The following is a 21130-nucleotide window of genomic DNA, read 5'->3' as shown; positions in this document are numbered from 1 at the left end:
TCAGGCAGTATGGGTCAGGGCAGTGTGTTAGTATGTAGATCTAACTGTAGTCAGGCAGTATGGGTCAGGGCAGTGTGTTAGTATGTAGATCTAACTGTAGTCAGGCAGTATGGGTCAGGGCAGTGTGTTAGTATGTAGATCTAACTGTAGTCAGGCAGTATGGGTCAGGGCAGTGTGTTAGTATGTAGATCTAACTGTAGTCAGGCAGTATGGGTCAGGGCAGTATGTAGATCTAACTGTAGTCAGGCAGTATGGGTCAGGGCAGTGTGTTAGTATGTAGATCTAACTGTAGTCAGGCAGTATGGGTCAGGGCAGTGTGTTAGTATGTAGATCTAACTGTAGTCAGGCAGTATGGGTCAGGGCAGTGTGTTAGTATGTAGATCTAACTGTAGTCAGGCAGTATGGGTCAGGGCAGTGTGTTAGTATGTAGATCTAACTGTAGTCAGGCAGTATGGGTCAGGGCAGTGTGTTAGTCAGGGCAGTGTGTAGATCTAACTGTAGTCAGGCAGTATGGGTCAGGGCAGTGTGTTAGTATGTAGATCTAACTGTAGTCAGGCAGTATGGGTCAGGGCAGTGTGTTAGTATGTAGATCTAACTGTAGTCAGGCAGTATGGGTCAGGGCAGTGTGTTAGTATGTAGATCTAACTGTAGTCAGGCAGTATGGGTCAGGGGCAGTGTGTTAGTATGTAGATCTAACTGTAGTCAGGCAGTATGGGTCAGGGCAGTGTGTTAGTATGTAGATCTAACTGTAGTCAGGCAGTATGGGTCAGGGCAGTGTGTTGGTATGTAGATCTAACTGTAGTCAGGCAGTATGGGTCAGGGCAGTGTGTTAGTATGTAGATCTAACTAGTATGGGTCAGGGCAGTGTGTTAGTATGTAGATCTAACTGTAGTCAGGCAGTAGGGCAGTGTGTTAGTATGTAGATCTAACTGTAGTCAGGCAGTATGGGTCAGGGCAGTGTGTTAGTATGTAGATCTAACTGTAGTCAGGCAGTATGGGTCAGGGCAGTGTGTTAGTATGTAGTATGGGTCAGGGTCAGGGCAGTGTGTTAGTATGTAGATCTAACTGTAGTCAGGCAGTATGGGTCAGGGCAGTGTGTTAGTATGTAGATCTAACTGTAGTCAGGCAGTATGGGTCAGGGCAGTGTGTTAGTATGTAGATCTAACTGTAGTCAGGCAGTATGGGTCAGGGCAGTGTGTTAGTATGTAGATCTAACTGTAGTCAGGCAGTATGGGTCAGGGCATGGTAGATCTCAGGGCAGTATGGGTCAGGGCAGTGTTAGTATGTAGATCTAACTGTAGTCAGGCAGTATGGGTCAGGGCAGTGTGTTGGTATGTAGATCTAACTGTAGTCAGGCAGTATGGGTCAGGGCAGTGTGTTAGTATGTAGATCTAACTGTAGTCAGGCAGTATGGGTCAGGGCAGTGTGTTAGTATGTAGATCTAACTGTAGTCAGGCAGTATGGGTCAGGGCAGTGTGTTAGTATGTAGATCTAACTGTAGTCAGGCAGTATGGGTCAGGGCAGTGTGTTAGTATGTAGATCTAACTGTAGTCAGGCAGTATGGGTCAGGGCAGTGTGTTGGTATGTAGATCTATGTCAGGCAGTATGGGTCAGGGCTAGACTGTAGTCAGGCAGTATGGGTCAGGGCAGTGTGTTAGTATGTAGATCTAACTGTAGTCAGGCAGTATGGGTCAGGGCAGTGTGTTAGTATGTAGATCTAACTGTAGTCAGGCAGTATGGGTCAGGGCAGTGTGTTAGTATGTAGATCTAACTGTAGTCAGGCAGTATGGGTCAGGGCAGTGTGTTAGTATGTAGATCTAACTGTAGTCAGGCAGTATGGGTCAGGGGCAGTGTGTTAGTATGTAGATCTAACTGTAGTCAGGCAGTATGGGTCAGGGCAGTGTGTTGTGTAGTAGTATGTAGATGTTGGTATGTAGATCTAACTGTAGTCAGGCAGTATGGGTCAGGGCAGTGTGTTAGTATGTAGATCTAACTGTAGTCAGGCAGTATGGGTCAGGGCAGTGTGTTAGTATGTAGATCTAACTGTAGTCAGGCAGTATGGGTCAGGGCAGTGTGTTAGTATGTAGATCTAACTGTAGTCAGGCAGTATGGGTCAGGGCAGTGTGTTAGTATGTAGATCTAACTGTAGTCAGGCAGTATGGGTCAGGGCAGTGTGTTAGTATGTAGATCTAACTGTAGTCAGGCAGTATGGGTCAGGGCAGTGTGTTAGTATGTAGATCTAACTGTAGTCAGGCAGTATGGGTCAGGGCAGTGTGTTAGTATGTAGATCTAACTGTAGTCAGGCAGTATGGGTCAGGGCAGTGTGTTAGTATGTAGATCTAACTGTAGTCAGGCAGTATGGGTCAGGGCAGTGTGTTAGTATGTAGATCTAACTGTAGTCAGGCAGTATGGGTCAGGGCAGTGTGTTAGTATGTAGATCTAACTGTAGTCAGGCAGTATGGGTCAGGGCAGTGTGTTAGTATGTAGATCTAACTGTAGTCAGGCAGTATGGGTCAGGGCAGTGTGTTAGTATGTAGATCTAACTGTAGTCAGGCAGTATGGGTCAGGGCAGTGTGTTAGTATGTAGATCTAACTGTAGTCAGGCAGTATGGGTCAGGGCAGTGTGTTAGTATGTAGATCTAACTGTAGTCAGGCAGTATGGGTCAGGGCAGTGTGTTAGTATGTAGATCTAACTGTAGTCAGGCAGTATGGGTCAGGGCAGTGTGTTAGTATGTAGATCTAACTGTAGTCAGGCAGTATGGGTCAGGGCAGTGTGTTAGTATGTAGATCTAACTGTGTCAGGCAGTATGGGTCAGGGCAGTGTGTTAGTATGTAGATCTAACTGTAGTCAGGCAGTATGGGTCAGGGCAGTGTGTTAGTATGTAGATCTAACTGTAGTCAGGCAGTATAGGGTCAGGGTCAGTGTGTTAGTATGTAGATCTAACTGTAGTCAGGCAGTATGGGTCAGGGCAGTGTGTTAGTATGTAGATCTAACTGTAGTCAGTAGGCAGTATGGGTCAGGGCAGTGTGTTAGTATGTAGATCTAACTGTAGTCAGGCAGTATGGGTCAGGGCAGTGTGTTAGTATGTAGATCTAACTGTAGTCAGGCAGTATGGGTCAGGGCAGTGTGTTAGTATGTAGATCTAACTGTAGTCAGGCAGTATGGGTCAGGGCAGTGTGTTAGTATGTAGATCTAACTGTAGTCAGGCAGTATGGGTCAGGGCAGTGTGTTAGTATGTAGATCTAACTGTAGTCAGGCAGTATGGGTCAGGGCAGTGTGTTAGTATGTAGATCTAACTGTAGTCAGACACTGTGAGTGTAACTCTCCCTCTCTCTCTGACTCAGTCTAACGCTCCCTCTCTCTCTCTCTGACTCAGTCTAATGCTCCCTCTCTCTCTCTGACTCAGTCTAATGCTCCCTCTCGCTCTGTCTAACGCTCCCTCTCTCTCTCTGACTCAGTCTAACGCTCCCTCTCTCTCTGACTCAGTCTAATGCTCCCTCTCTCTCTCTGACTCAGTCTAACGCTCCCTCTCTCTCTGACTCAGTCTTAACGCTCCCTCTCTCTCTCTGACTCTGTCTAACGCTCCCTCTCTCTCTCTGACTCTGTCTAACGCTCCCTCTCTCTCTGACTCAGTCTAACGCTCCCTCTCTCTCTGACTCAGTCTAACGCTCCCTCTCTCTCTGACTCAGTCTAACGCTCCCTCTCTCTCTGACTCAGTCTAACGCTCCCTCTCTCTCTGACTCTGTCTAACGCTCCCTCTCTCTCTGACTCTGTCTAACGCTCCCTCTCTCTCTGACTCAGTCTAACGCTCCCCCTCTCTCTCTGACTCAGTCTTAACGCTCCCTCTCTCTCTGACTCTCTAGTTGTTTCAGAGCTCCAGGTCGCCAGGTCGTGATGGGCGCCAGAGGGGCAGGGCTAAAGTCGTCATTGCCAAACCAGGAAGTGTCCACCGCTCGCCACTAGCATCGTTCCCTGCGATTGGAGGACATCGCTACTTGCAGGGCCAATCACTGCAGCCCTCCGATACTCGCTCCGGCCGGTCGCCACGACGACACAGCCCTGCCTACAAAGGGGTGGGACTTTCCCCTGGCCACGCCTCCCCACGCCGAGCATCCAATCCGGCAGGAGCTATGGGCGTGTCCTTCTCCAAACTGACCAATCAACTACTGAGGGGGCGGTATATAGCCTCACAGACAAAAGCGTTGCTTGACAACAAGGAGGTCGGCTAGGATTGACTAATGTATGGACCAATGGGACGGCTAGGATTGACTAATGTATGGACCAATGGGTCGGCTAGGATTGACTAATGTATGGACCAATGGGACGGCTAGCAGGAAGTTAGACAGACAATGTAACTGAATGTTGTTGTTTTTTATGTTTGTCTGATTGGTTGCTCTGACTTGATCATGTGTCTGATTGGTTGCTCTGACTTGATCATGTGTCTGATTGGTTGCTCTGACTAGATCATGTGTCTGATTGGTTGCTCTGACCAGATCATGTGTCTGATTGGTTGCTCTGACCAGATCATGTCTGATTGGTTGCTCTGACTAGATCATGTGTCTGATTGGTTGCTCTGACCAGATCATGTGTCTGATTGGTTGCTCTGACCAGATCATGTGTCTGATTGGTTGCTCTGACTAGATCATGTGTCTGATTGGTTGCTCTGACCAGATCATGTGTCTGATTGGTTGCTCTGACTAGATCATGTGTCTGATTGGTTGCTCTGACCAGATCATGTGTCTGATTGGTTGCTCTGAACCAGATCATGTGTCTGATTGGTTGCTCTGAACCAGATCATGTGTCTGATTGGTTGCTCTGACTAGATCATGTGTCTGATTGGTTGCTCTGTGTCTGATTGGTTGCTCTGTTCAGATCATGTGTCTGATTGGTTGCTCTGACTAGATCATGTGTCTGATTGGTTGCTCTGTGTCTGATTGGTTGCTCTGTTCAGATCATGTGTCTGATTGGTTGCTCTGTTCAGATCATGTGTCTGATTGGTTGCTCTGACTAGATCATGTGTCTGATTGGTTGCTCTGTGTCTGATTGGTTGCTCTGTGTCTGATTGGTTGCTCTGTTCAGATCATGTGTCTGATTGGTTGCTCTGACCAGATCATGTGTCTGATTGGTTGCTCTGTGTCTGATTGGTTGCTCTGACCAGATCATGTGTCTGATTGGTTGCTCTGTGTCTGATTGGTTGCTCTGACCAGATCATGTGTCTGATTGGTTGCTCTGTTCAGATCATGTGTCTGATTGGTTGCTCTGACCAGATTAATAACTTGACTGGACATTTGGATGTTTCTCTATTGTTTAAAGAATGTTATCTGAATGTTGAAAATGAGACTCGGCAATAAGTTGCCACAAGGAGCAGGATGAACAGAGAATATTGCAGATGAACGTGATACAAGACGATGCAGTAACTCAGGGTATCAACGTGATAGCTGCAGGACCAAGACAGACTCACTCTGATACAACGTGATAGCTGCAGGACCAAGACAGACTCACTCAGATACAACGTGATAGCTGCAGGACCAAGACAGACTCACTCTGATACAACGTGATAGCTGCAGGACCAAGACAGACTCACTCTGATACAACGTGATAGCTGCAGGACCAAGACAGATACAACGTGATAGCTGCAGGACCAAGACAGACTCACTCTGATACAACGTGATAGCTGCAGGACCAAGACAGACTCACTCTGATACAACGTGATAGCTGCAGGACCAAGACAGACTCACTCTGATACAACGTGATAGCTGCAGGACCAAGACAGATACAACCTGATAGCTGCAGGACCAAGACAGATACAACGTGATAGCTGCAGGACCAAGACAGATACAACGTGATAGCTGCAGGACCAAGACAGATACAACGTGATAGCTGCAGGACCAAGACAGATACAACGTGATAGCTGCAGGACCAAGACAGATACAACGTGATAGCTGCAGGACCAAGACAGATACAACGTGATAGCTGCAGGACCAAGACAGATACAACGTGATAGCTGCAGGACCAAGACAGATACAACGTGATAGCTGCAGGACCAAGACAGATACAACCTGATAGCTGCAGGACCAAGACGGATACAACGTGATAGCTGCAGGACCAAGACGGATACAACGTGATAGCTGCAGGACCAAGACAGATACAACCTGATAGCTGCAGGACCAAGACAGATACAACGTGATAGCTGCAGGACCAAGACAGATACAACGTGATAGCTGCAGGACCAAGACAGATACAACGTGATAGCTGCAGGACCAAGACAGATACAACGTGATAGCTGCAGGACCAAGACAGATACAACGTGATAGCTGCAGGACCAAGACAGATACAACGTGATAGCTGCAGGACCAAGACAGATACAACGTGATAGCTGCAGGACCAAGACAGATACAACCTGATAGCTGCAGGACCAAGACGGATACAACGTGATAGCTGCAGGACCAAGACGGATACAACGTGATAGCTGCAGGACCAAGACAGATACAACGTGATAGCTGCAGGACCAAGACAGATACAACGTGATAGCTGCAGGACCAAGACAGATACAACGTGATAGCTGCAGGACCAAGACGGATACAACGTGATAGCTGCAGGACCAAGACAGAGGCCTCTCGCTTCATATTCTTAGTTTTCGGAGAAGACAGATACAATTCTGCTGTTTACTTTTTGCATCGCTGACTCTACCTTTAACTAACCTTGTCTGGATGTCTGGATGTCTGTCTATCTACTGTCACATGAATTGAATGTTTGCAGGACATTTTCCAGCTGGTTTTTTAATGTTTGCCAGAAAAATGTTTTAATGTTGTTGTTTTTTAACATGGGCTTTTCCTCGCTGACTCTACCAGCTAACCTTGTCTGGATCTGGACGTAATCTGGCCAATGGGGCGATCTGGACGTAATCTGGCCAATGGGGCGATCTGGACGTAATCTGGCCAATGGGGCGATCTGGACGTAATCTGGACGTAATCTGGACATTTGTTGAAACCTTAAGATTTAAGGATTTATTTGATTTCCCTCTGTTTGAGAGGGCTGTCCTCTCCAGGCCCCCGTAGTCTGACCAGCTAGGTTTACTTGGCTGGAGAGACTCTGAGTGGCCTAACGCTCACTCTGATTGGTTACTGGGACTATGGGGGCGTGAGTAACGTTTTGAAACAATGGCAGATTTTTGCCATGAACGTTGTTAAAACGTTAGAACGTTATCAATAAAGTGATCTTGACCGAACGTTGTTGGTTTGTTTTTTTTACTGTTAGGAGTTAAAGGTCAGGGGTCAGAGGTTACCTGGTCAGTGTACCAGTAGCATGTAGCTAGTACAGTGGGTCAGGGGTCAGAGTTTACCTGGTCAGTGTACCAGTAGCATGTAGCTAGTACAGTGGGTCAGGGGTCAGAGGTTACCTGGTCAGTGTACCAGTAGCATGTAGCTAGTACAGTGCATTCAGAAAGTATTCCCGAGCCCTTGACTTTGTCCACATTTTGTTACGTTTCAGACTTATTCTAAAATGGATTAAATTGTTTTTTCGCCCCTCATCTACACACAATACACCAAAATGACAAAGCAAAAACAGGTTTTAGGGTTAGAGGTCAGGGGTTAGAGGTTATATCTACCTGGTCAGTACACCAGTACCAGGTAGCCAGTAGGTTGCCAGGGGTTAGAGGTTATATCTACCTGGTCAGTACACCAGTACCAGGTGGCCAGTATAGTCAGTGCCAGGGTTAGAGGTTATATCTACCTGGTCAGTACACCAGTACCAGGTGGCCAGTATAGTCAGTCCCAGGGTCATGCCAGGCCAGGGCAGGTCTCCAGTAACCGGGTGTCTAAACAGGTGCATGGCGTCCTCTCTGGGCAGGTGACAGCTACTGTTGGGGATGATCTGGAAAAACAATGAGAATCACAATAACATGACTACTATAAACCTCACTACTAATATATTACTGATAATAACATGACTACTATAAACCTCACTACTAATATATTACTGATAATAACTGACTACTATTACTACTGATAATAACATGACTACTATAAACCTCACTACTGATAATAACATGACTACTATAAACCTCACTACTACTGATAATAACATGACTACTATAAACCTCACTACTGATATATTACTGATAATAACATGACTACTATAAACCTCACTACTAATATATACTAATTACTGATAATAACATGACTACTATAAACCTCACTACTGATAATAACATGACTACTATAAACCTCACTACTGATAATAACATGATACTATAAACCTCACTACTAATATATTACTGATAATAACATGACTACTATAAACCTCACTACTGATAATAACATGACTACTATAAACCTCACTACTAATATATACTGATAATACATGACTACTATAAACCTCACTACTGATAATAACATGACTACTATAAACCTCTAATATATTACTACTGATAATAACTACTGATAATAACTGACTATAAACCTCACTACTACTGATAATAACATGACTACTATAAACCTCACTACTAATATATTACTGATAATAACATGACTACTATAAACCTCACTACTAATATATTACTGATAATAACATGACTACTATAAACCTCACTACTAACTACTATATAAACCTCACTACTGATAATAACATGACTACTATAAACCTCACTAATATATTACTGATAATAACATGACTACTATAAACCTCACTACTGATAATAACATGACTACTATAAACCTCACTACTAATATATTACTGATAATAACATTACTATAAATGACTACTATAAACCTCACTACTGATAATAACATGACTACTATAAACCTCACTACTAATATATTACTGATAATAACATGACTACTATAAACCTCACTACTGATAATAACATGACTACTATAAACCTCACTACTGATAATAACATGACTACTATAAACCTCACTACTAATATATTACTGATAATAACATGACTACTATAAACCTCACTACTGATAATAACATGACTACTATAAACCTCACTACTAATATATTACTGATAATAACATGACTACTATAAACCTCACTACTAATATATTACTGATAATAACATGACTACTATAAACCTCACTACTAATATATTACTGATAATAACATGACTACTATAAACCTCTACTAATATATTACTGATAATAACATGACTACTATAAACCTCCTACTGATAATAACTGACTACTATATTACTGATAATAACATGACTACTATAAACTCTCTACTAATATATTACTGATAATAACATGACTACTATAAACCTCACTACTGATAATAACATGACTACTATAAACCTCACTACTGATAATAACATGACTACTATAAACCTCACTACTGATAATAACATGACTACTATAAACCTCACTACTAATATATTACTGATAATAACATGACTACTATAAACCTCACTACTATAATATTATGACTACTATACTGACTACTAATATGACTACTATAAACATGACTACTACTAATATATTACTGATAATAACATGACTACTATAAACCTCACTACTGATAATAACATGATAATAACATGACTACTATAAACCTCACTACTGATAATAACATGACTACTATAAACCTCACTACTGATAATAACATGACTACTATAAACCTCACTACTAATATATTACTGATAATAACATGACTACTATAAACCACTACTACTAATATAAATTACTGATAATAACATGACTACTATAAACCTCACTACTGATAATAACATGACTACTATAAACCTCACTACTGATAATAACATGACTACTATAAACCTCACTACTGATAATAACATGACTACTATAAAACTACCTCATGATAATAACTGACTATATAAATCACTACTGATAATAACATGACTACTATAAACCTCACTACTGATAATAACATGACTACTATAAACCTCTACTACTAATATATTACTGATAATAACATGACTACTATAAACCTCACTACTAATATATTACTGATAATAAAACATGACTACTACTATAAACCTCATGACTACTATAAACCTCACTACTGATAATAACATGACTACTATAAACCTCACTACTAATATATTACTGATAATAACATGACTACTATAAACCTCACTACTAATATATTACTGATAATAACATGACTACTATAAACCTCACTACTAATATATTACTGATAAAACTCACTACTACTATATAATAATCACATGACTACTATAAACCTCACTACTGATAATAACATGACTACTATAAAAACCTACTACTGATAATAACATGACTACTATAAACCTCACTACTGATAATAACATGACTACTATAAACCTCACTACTAATATATTACTGATAATAACATGACTACTATAAACCTCACTGATAATACTAATATAATATATTACTGATAATAACATGACTACTATAAACCTCACTACTACTGATAATAACATGACTACTATAAACCTCACTACTGATAATAACATGACTACTATAAACCTCACTACTAATATATTACTGATAATAACATGACTACTATAAACCTCACTACTAATATATTACTGATAATAACATGACTACTATAAACCTCACTACTGATAATAACATGACTACTATAAACCTCACTACTGATAATAACATGACTACTATAAACCTCACTACTAATATATTACTGATAATAACATGACTACTATAAACCTCACTACTAATATATTACTGATAATAACATGACTACTATAAACCTCACTACTGATAATAACATGACTACTATAAACCTCACTACTGATAATAACATAACTACTATAAACTGATCACTAACATAATACTATAAACCTCACTACTGATAATAACATGACTACTATAAACCTCACTACTAATATATTACTGATAATAACATGACTACTATAAACCTCACTACTGATAATAACATGACTACTATAAACCTCACTACTAATATATTACTGATAATAACATGACTACTATAAACCTCTCTACTGATAATAACATGACTACTATAAACCTCACTACTGATAATAACATGACTACTATAAACCTCACTACTAATATATTACTGATAATAACATGACTACTATAAACCTCACTAATAACATGACTACTATAAATTACTGATAATAACATGACTACTATAAACCTCACTACTGATAATAACATGACTACTATAAACCTCACTACTAATATATTACTGATAATAACATGACTACTATAAACCTCACTACTGATAATAACATGACTACTATAAACCTCACTACTAATATATTACTGATAATAACATGACTACTATAAACCTCACTACTAATATATTACTGATAATAACATGACTACTATAAACCTCACTACTGATAATAACATGACTACTATAAACCTCACTACTGATAATATAACATGACTACTATAAACCTCACTACTAATATACTGATAATAACATGACTACTATAAACCTCACTACTGATAATAACATGACTACTATAAACCTCACTACTGATAATAACATGACTACTATAAACCTCACTACTGATAATAACATGACTACTATAAACCTCACTACTAATATATTACTGATAATAACACTATGACTACTAATAAAACCTCACTACTGATAATAACATGACTACTATAAACCTCACTACTGATAATAACATGACTACTATAAACCTCACTACTGATAATAATATATTACTGATAATAACATGACTACTATAAACCTCACTACTGATAATAACATGACTACTATAAACCTCACTACTGATAATAACATGACTACTATAAACCTCACTACTACTGATAATAACATGACTACTATAAACCTCACTACTAATATATTACTGATAATAACATGACTACTATAAACCTCACTACTGATAATAACATGACTACTATAAACCTCACTACTGATAATAACATGACTACTATAAACCTCACTACTGATAATAACATGACTACTATAAACCTCACTACTGATAATAACATGACTACTATAAACCTCACTACTAATATATTACTGATAATAACATGACTACTATAAACCTCACTACTGATAATAACATGACTACTATAAACCTCACTACTGATAATAACATGACTACTATAAACCTCACTACTGATAATAACATGACTACTATAAACCTCACATGACTACTATAAATCACTACTGATAATAACATGACTACTATAAACCTCACTAATATATTACTGATAATAACATGACTACTATAAACCTCACTACTAATATATTACTGATAATAACATGACTACTATAAACCTCTACTACTGATAATAACATGACTACTATAAACCTCACTACTAATAATTACATGACTAATAAACATCACTACTATAAACCTCACTACTAATATATTACTGATAATAACATGACTACTATAAACCTCACTACTGATAATAACATGACTACTATAAACCTCACTACTGATAATAACATGACTACTATAAACCTCACTACTGATAATAACATGACTACTATAAACCTCACTACTGATAATAACATGACTACTATAAACCTCACTACTAATATATTACTGATAATAACATGACTACTATAAACCTCACTACTGATATATACATGATACTATAAATGACTACTATAAACCTCACTACTGATAATAACATGACTACTATAAACCTCACTACTGATAATAACATGACTACTATAAACCTCACTACTAATATATTACTGATAATAACATGACTACTATAAACCTCACTACTAATATATTACTGATAATAACATGACTACTATAAACCTCACTACTGATAATAACATGACTACTATAAACCTCACTACTAATATATTACTGATAATAACATGACTACTATAAACCTCTACTACTGATAATAACATGACTACTATAAACCTCACTACTGATAATAACATGACTACTATAAACCTCTACTACTGACTATATATTACTGATAATAACATGACTACTATAAACCTCACTACTGATAATAACATGACTACTATAAACCTCACTACTGATAATAACATGACTACTATAAACCTCACTACTAATATATTACTGATAATAACATGACTACTATAAACCTCACTACTAATATATTACTGATAATAACATGACTACTATAAACCTCACTACTAATATACTGATAATAACATGACTACTATAAACCTTACTGATAATAACATGACTACTATAAACCTCACTGATAATAACATGACTACTATAAACCTCACTACTAATATATTACTGATACTGATAATAACATGACTACTATAAACCTCACTACTGATAATAACATGACTACTATAAACCTCACTACTGATAATAACATGACTACTATAAACCTCACTACTAATATATTACTGATAATAACATGACTACTATAAACCTCACTACTGATAATAACATGACTACTATAAACCTCACTACTAATATATTACTGATAATAACATGACTACTATAAACCTCTACTACTGATAATAACATGACTACTATAAACCTCACTACTAATATATTACTGATAATAACATGACTACTATAAACTAATATATTACTGATAATAACATGACTACTATAAACCTCACTACTGATAATACATGACTACTATAAATACTAATATATTACTGATAATAACATGACTACTATAAACCTCACTACTAATATATTACTGATAATAACATGACTACTATAAACCTCACTACTAATATATTACTGATAATAACATGATAATAAACATGACTACTATAAACCTCACTACTGATAATAACATGACTACTATAAACCTCACTACTAATATATTACTGATAATAACATGACTACTATAAACCTCACTACTGATAATAACATGACTACTATAAACCTCACTACTAATATATTACTGATAATAACATGACTACTATAAACCTCACTACTAATATATTACTGATAATAACATGACTACTATAAACCTCACTACTGATAATAACATGACTACTATAAACCTCACTACTGATAATAACATGACTACTATAAACCTCACTACTAATATATTACTGATAATAACATGACTACTATAAACCTCACTACTAACTACTACTATAAACCTCACTACTGATAATAACATGACTACTATAAACCTCACTACTAATATAACTATACATAATAACATGACTACTATAAACCTCACTACTGATAATAACATGACTACTATAAACCTCACTACTGATAATAACATGACTACTATAAACTGATAATAACATGACTACTATAAACCTCACTACTGATAATAACATGACTACTATAAACCTCACTACTGATAATAACATGACTACTATAAACCTCACTACTAATATATTACTGATAATAACATGACTACTATAAACCTCACTACTAATATATTACTGATAATAACATGACTACTATAAACCTCACTACTGATAATAACATGACTCTATAAACTACTAATATATTACTGATAATAACATGACTACTATAAACCTCACTACTGATAATAACATGACTACTATAAACCTCACTACTAATATATTACTGATAATAACATGACTACTATAAACCTCACTACTGATAATACTGATAATAACATGACTACTATAAACCTCACTACTAATATATTACTGATAATAACATGACTACTATAAACCTCACTACTAATATACTACTGATAATAACATGACTACTATAAACCTCACTACTGATAATAACATGACTACTATAAACCTCACTACTGATAATAACATGACTACTATAAACCTCACTACTGATAATAACATGACTACTATAAACCTATAAACACTACTAATATATTACTGATAATAACATGACTACTATAAACCTCACTACTAATATATTACTGATAATAACATGACTACTATAAACCTCACTAACACTATAAATCACTACTGATAATAACATGACTACTATAAACCTCCTACTGATAATAACATGACTACTATAAACCTCACTATTACTGATAATAACATGACTACTATAAACCTCACTACTGATAATAACATGACTACTATAAACCTCACTACTGATAATATTACTGATAATAAACATGACTACTATAAATATTACTGATAATAACATGACTACTATAAACCTCACTACTAATATATTACTGATAATAACATGACTACTATAAACCTCACTACTAATATATTACTGATAATAACATGACTACTATAAACCTCACTACTAATATATTACTGATAATAACATGACTACTATAAACCTCACTACTAATATATTACTGATAATAACATGACTACTATAAACCTCACTACTGATAATAACATGACTACTATAAACCTCACTACTAATATATTACTGATAATAACATGACTACTATAAACCTCACTACTGATAATAACATGACTACTATAAACCTCACTACTGATAATAACATGACTACTATAAACCTCACTACTGATAATAACATGACTACTATAAACTGATAATAACATGACTACTATAAACCTCACTACTAATATATTACTGATAATAACATGACTACTATAAACCTCATTACTGATAATAACATGACTACTAGTACTGATAATAACATGACTACTATAAACCTCACTACTAATATATTACTGATAATAACATGACTACTGATATAAATGACTACTATAAACCTACTAATATATTACTGATAATAACATGACTACTATAAACCTCACTACTAATATATTACTGATAATAACATGACTACTATAAACCTCACTACTGATAATAACATGACTACTATAAACCTCACTACTAATATATTACTGATAATAACATGACTACTATAAACCTCACTACTAATATATTACTGATAATAACATGACTACTATAAACCTCACTACTGATAATAACATGACTACTATAAACCTCACTACTGATAATAACATGACTACTATAAACCTCACTACTGATAATAACATGACTACTATAAACCTCACTACTGATAATAACATGACTACTATAAACCTCACTACTGATAATAACATGACTACTATAAACCTCACTACTGATAATAATGACTACTATAAACCTCACTGATAATAACATGACTACTATAAACCTCACTACTGATAATAACATGACTACTATAAACCTCACTACTGATAATAACATGACTACTATAAACCTCACTACTGATAATAACATGACTACTATAAACCTCACTACTGATAATAACATGACTACTATAAACCTCACTACTAATATATTACTGATAATAACATGACTACTATAAACCTCTCTACTGATAATAACATGACTACTATAAACCTCACTACTGATAATAACTACTACTATAAATTACTGATAATAACATGACTACTATAAACCTCACTACTAATATATTACTGATAATAACATACTACTATAAATATCACTACTGATAATAACATGACTACTATAAACCTCTACTACTAATATATTACTGATAATAACATGACTACTATAAACCTCACTACTAATAATAACATGATACTATAAACATGACTACTATAAACCTCACTACTGATAATAACATGACTACTATAAACCTCACTACTAATAAATACTACTGATAATAACTGACTACTATAAACTACTATAAATACTACTGATAATAACATGACTACTATAAACCTCACTACTGATAATAACATGACTACTATAAACCTCACTACTAATATATTACTGATAATAACATGACTACTATAAACCTCACTACTGATAATAACATGACTACTATAAACCTCACTACTGATAATAACATGACTACTATAAACCTCACTACTAATATATTACTGATAATAACATGACTACTATAAACATGACTACTATAAACCACTACTAATATATTACTGATAATAACATGACTACTATAAACCTCACTACTGATAATAACATGACTACTATAAACCTCACTACTGATAATAACATGACTACTATAAACCTATTACTGATAATAACATGACTACTATAAACCTCACTACTGATAATAACATGACTACTATAAACCTCACTACTAATATATTACTGATAATAACATGACTACTATAAACCTCACTACTAATATATTACTGATAATAACATGACTACTATAAACCTCACTACTGATAATAACATGACTACTATAAACCTCACTACTGATAATATGACTACTATAAATGACTACTGATAATAACATGACTACTATAAACCTCACTACTGATAATAACATGACTACTATAAACCTCACTACTAATATATTACTGATAATAACATGACTACTATAAACCTCACTACTGATAATAACATGACTACTATAAACCTCACTACTGATAATAACATGACTACTATAAACCTCACTACTAATATAAATTACTGATAATAACATGACTACTATAAACCTCACTACTGATACTAATACTACTATAAACTCATAATAACATGACTACTATAAACCTCACTACTGATAATAACATGACTACTATAAACCTCACTACTGATAATAACATGACTACTATAAACCTTACTGATAATAACATGACTACTATAAACCTCACTACTAATATATTACTGATAATAACATGACTACTATAAACCTCACTACTGATAATAACATGACTACTATAAACCTCACTAATATATTACTGATAATAACATGACTACTATAAACCTCACTACTGATAATAACATGACTACTATGATAAAACCTCACTACTGATAATAACATGACTACTATAAACCTCACTACTGATAATAACATGACTACTATAAACCTGACTACTATAAACCTCACTACTATAAATATTACTGATAATAACATGACTACTATAAACCTCACTACTGATAATAACATGACTATAAAAACTACTACTGATAATAACATGACTACTATAAACCTCACTACTGATAATAACATGACTACTATAAACCTCACTACTAATATATTATACTGATAATAACATGACTACTATAAACCTCACTACTGATAATAACATGACTACTATAAACTACTATAAATATATTACTGATAATAACATGACTACTATAAACCTCACTACTGATAATAACATGACTACTATAAACCTCACTACTAACTATAAACCTCACTACTGATAATAACATGACTACTATAAACCTCACTACTAATATATTACTGATAATAACATGACTACTATAAACCTCACTACTGATAATAACATGACTACTATAAACCTCACTACTGATAATAACATGACTACTATAAACCTCACTACTGATAATAACATGACTACTATAAACCTCACTACTGATAATAACATGACTACTATAAACCTCACTACTGATAATAACATGACTACTATAAACCTCACTACTGATAATAACATGACTACTATAAACCACTACTACTAATATATTACTGATAATAACATGACTACTATAAACCTCACTACTACTGATAATAACATGACTACTATAAACCTCACTACTGATAATAACATGACTACTATAAACCTCTACTAATATATTACTGATAATAACATGACTACTATAAACCTCTACTATATTACTGATAATAACATGACTACTATAAACCTCACTACTAATATATTACTGATAATAACATGACTACTATAAACCTCACTACTGATAATAACATGACTACTATAAACCTCACTACTGATAATAACATGACTACTATAAACCTCACTACTGATAATAACATGACTACTATAAACCTCTACTAATATATTACTGATAATAACATGACTACTATAAACCTCACTACTAATATATTACTGATAATAACATGACTACTATAAACCTCACTACTAATATATTACTGATAATAACATGACTACTATAAACCTCACTACTGATAATAACATGACTACTATAAACCTCACTACTAATATATTACTGATAATAACATGACTACTATAAACCTCACTACTGATAATAACATGACTACTATAAACTCACTACTAATATATTACTGATAATAACATACTACTATAAACCTCACTACTAATATATTACTGATAATAACATGACTACTATAAACCTCTACTAATATATTACTGATAATAACATGACTACTATAAACCTCACTACTGATAATAACATGACTACTATAAACCTCACTACTGATAATAACATACTGATATAAACATGACTACTATAACATGACTACTATAAACCTAATATATTACTGATAATAACATGACTACTATAAACCTCACTACTAATATATTACTGATAATAACATGACTACTATAAACCTCACTACTGATAATAACATGACTACTATAAACCTCACTACTGATAATAACATGACTATAAAACTATAAACCTGATACTACTAATATATTACTGATAATAACATGACTACTATAAACCTCACTACTGATAATTACTGATAATAACATGACTACTATAATTACTGATAATAACATGACTACTATAAACCTACTACTGATAATAACATGACTACTATAAACCTCACTACTAATATATTACTGATAATAACATGACTACTATAAACCTCACTACTGATAATAACATGACTACTATAAACCTCACTACTAATATATTACTGATAATAACATGACTACTATAAACCTCACTACTGATAATGACTACTATAAACCTCACTACATGACTACTATAAACCTCACTACTAATATATTACTGATAATAACATGACTACTATAAACCTCACTACTGATAATAACATGACTACTATAAACCTCACTACTGATAATAACATGACTACTATAAACCTCACTACTAATATATTACTGATAATAACATAATATACTTACTGATAATAACATGACTACTATAAACCTCACTACTAATATATTACTGATAATAACATGACTACTATAAACCTCACTACTGATAATAACATGATATATTACTGATAATAACATGACTACTATAAACCTCACTGATAATAACATGACTACTATAAATTACTGATAATAACATGACTACTATAAACCTCACTACTGATAATAACATGACTACTATAAACCTCACTACTGATAATAACATGACTACTATAAACCTCACTACTAATATATTACTGATAATAACATGACTACTATAAACCTCATTACTGATAATAACATGACTACTATAAACCTCACTACTAATATATTACTGATAATAACATGATAATAACATGACTACTATAAACCTCACTACTAATATATTACTGATAATAACATGACTACTATAAACCTCACTACTGATAATAACATGACTACTATAAACCTCACTACTGATAATAACATGACTACTATAAACCTCACTACTAATATATTACTGATAATAACATGACTACTATAAACCTCTACTAATATATTACTGATAATAACATGACTACTATAAACCTCACTACTGATAATAACATGACTACTATAAACCTCACTACTAATATATTACTGATAATAACATGACTACTATAAACCTCACTACTAATATATTACTGATAATAACATGACTACTATAAACCTCACTACTAATATATTACTGATAATAACATGACTACTATAAACCTCACTACTGATAATAACATGACTACTATAAACCTCACTACTGATAATAACATGACTACTATAAACCTCACTACTGATAATATATTACTGATAATAAACATGACTACTATAAAACATGACTACTATATATATTACTGATAATAACATGACTACTATAAACCTCACTACTGATAATAACATGACTACTATAAACCTCTACTAATATATTAATGATAATAACATGACTACTATAAACCTCACTACTGATAATAACATGACTACTATAAACACTATTACTGATAATAACATGACTACTATAAACCTCACTACTAATATATTACTGATAATAACATGACTACTATAAACCTCACTACTAATATATTACTGATAATAACATGACTACTATAAACCTCACTACTGATAATAACATGACTACTATAAACCTCACTACTAATATATTACTGATAATAACATGACTACTATAAACCTCACTACTAATATATTACTGATAATAACATGACTACTATAAACATGACTACACTACTGATAATAACATGACTACTATAAACCTCACTACTAATATATTACTGATAAATAACATGACTACTATAAACCTCACTACTAATATACTACTGATAATAACATGACTACTATAAACCTCACTAC

At 34.7% G+C, this 21130-nt stretch overlaps 3 protein-coding genes across 3 annotated transcripts in view; 1 reads left to right on the top strand and 2 right to left on the bottom strand.

Moving 5' to 3' along the window:
• Positions 1 to 4400, top strand: part of LOC135571231 (protein FAM83G-like) — a 57447-nt gene extending 53047 nt beyond the window's left edge. The window contains 1 exon segment of the mRNA XM_065017015.1: positions 3865 to 4400. Coding sequence (XP_064873087.1) covers positions 3865 to 4230 — 366 coding nt within the window. The 3' untranslated portion in view covers positions 4231 to 4400.
• Positions 1 to 21130, bottom strand: part of LOC135571232 (sodium/mannose cotransporter SLC5A10-like) — a 101024-nt gene that overhangs the window by 62481 nt on the left and 17413 nt on the right. Inside the window, exon 5 of the mRNA XM_065017016.1 lies at positions 7736 to 7876. Coding sequence (XP_064873088.1) covers positions 7736 to 7876 — 141 coding nt within the window. The remainder of the gene's footprint in view (positions 1 to 7735; positions 7877 to 21130) is intronic.
• On the bottom strand, positions 5642 to 6982 carry LOC135571234 (uncharacterized). Its single transcript, XM_065017017.1, has 3 exons — positions 6858 to 6982; positions 5813 to 6621; positions 5642 to 5781 (listed from the first exon to the last, which is right to left on the bottom strand). Exons 1-3 carry the CDS (start codon positions 6980 to 6982, stop codon positions 5654 to 5656), a joined length of 1062 nt encoding a protein of 353 aa, XP_064873089.1. The 3' UTR covers positions 5642 to 5653.

Source organism: Oncorhynchus nerka, unplaced genomic scaffold (genome assembly GCF_034236695.1).
Source record: "Oncorhynchus nerka isolate Pitt River unplaced genomic scaffold, Oner_Uvic_2.0 unplaced_scaffold_676, whole genome shotgun sequence".
Taxonomy (NCBI): Eukaryota; Metazoa; Chordata; class Actinopteri; order Salmoniformes; family Salmonidae; genus Oncorhynchus; species Oncorhynchus nerka.
Note: the sequence above shows the minus strand (reverse complement) of the source record. Positions and strands in the feature narration are given on the sequence as shown.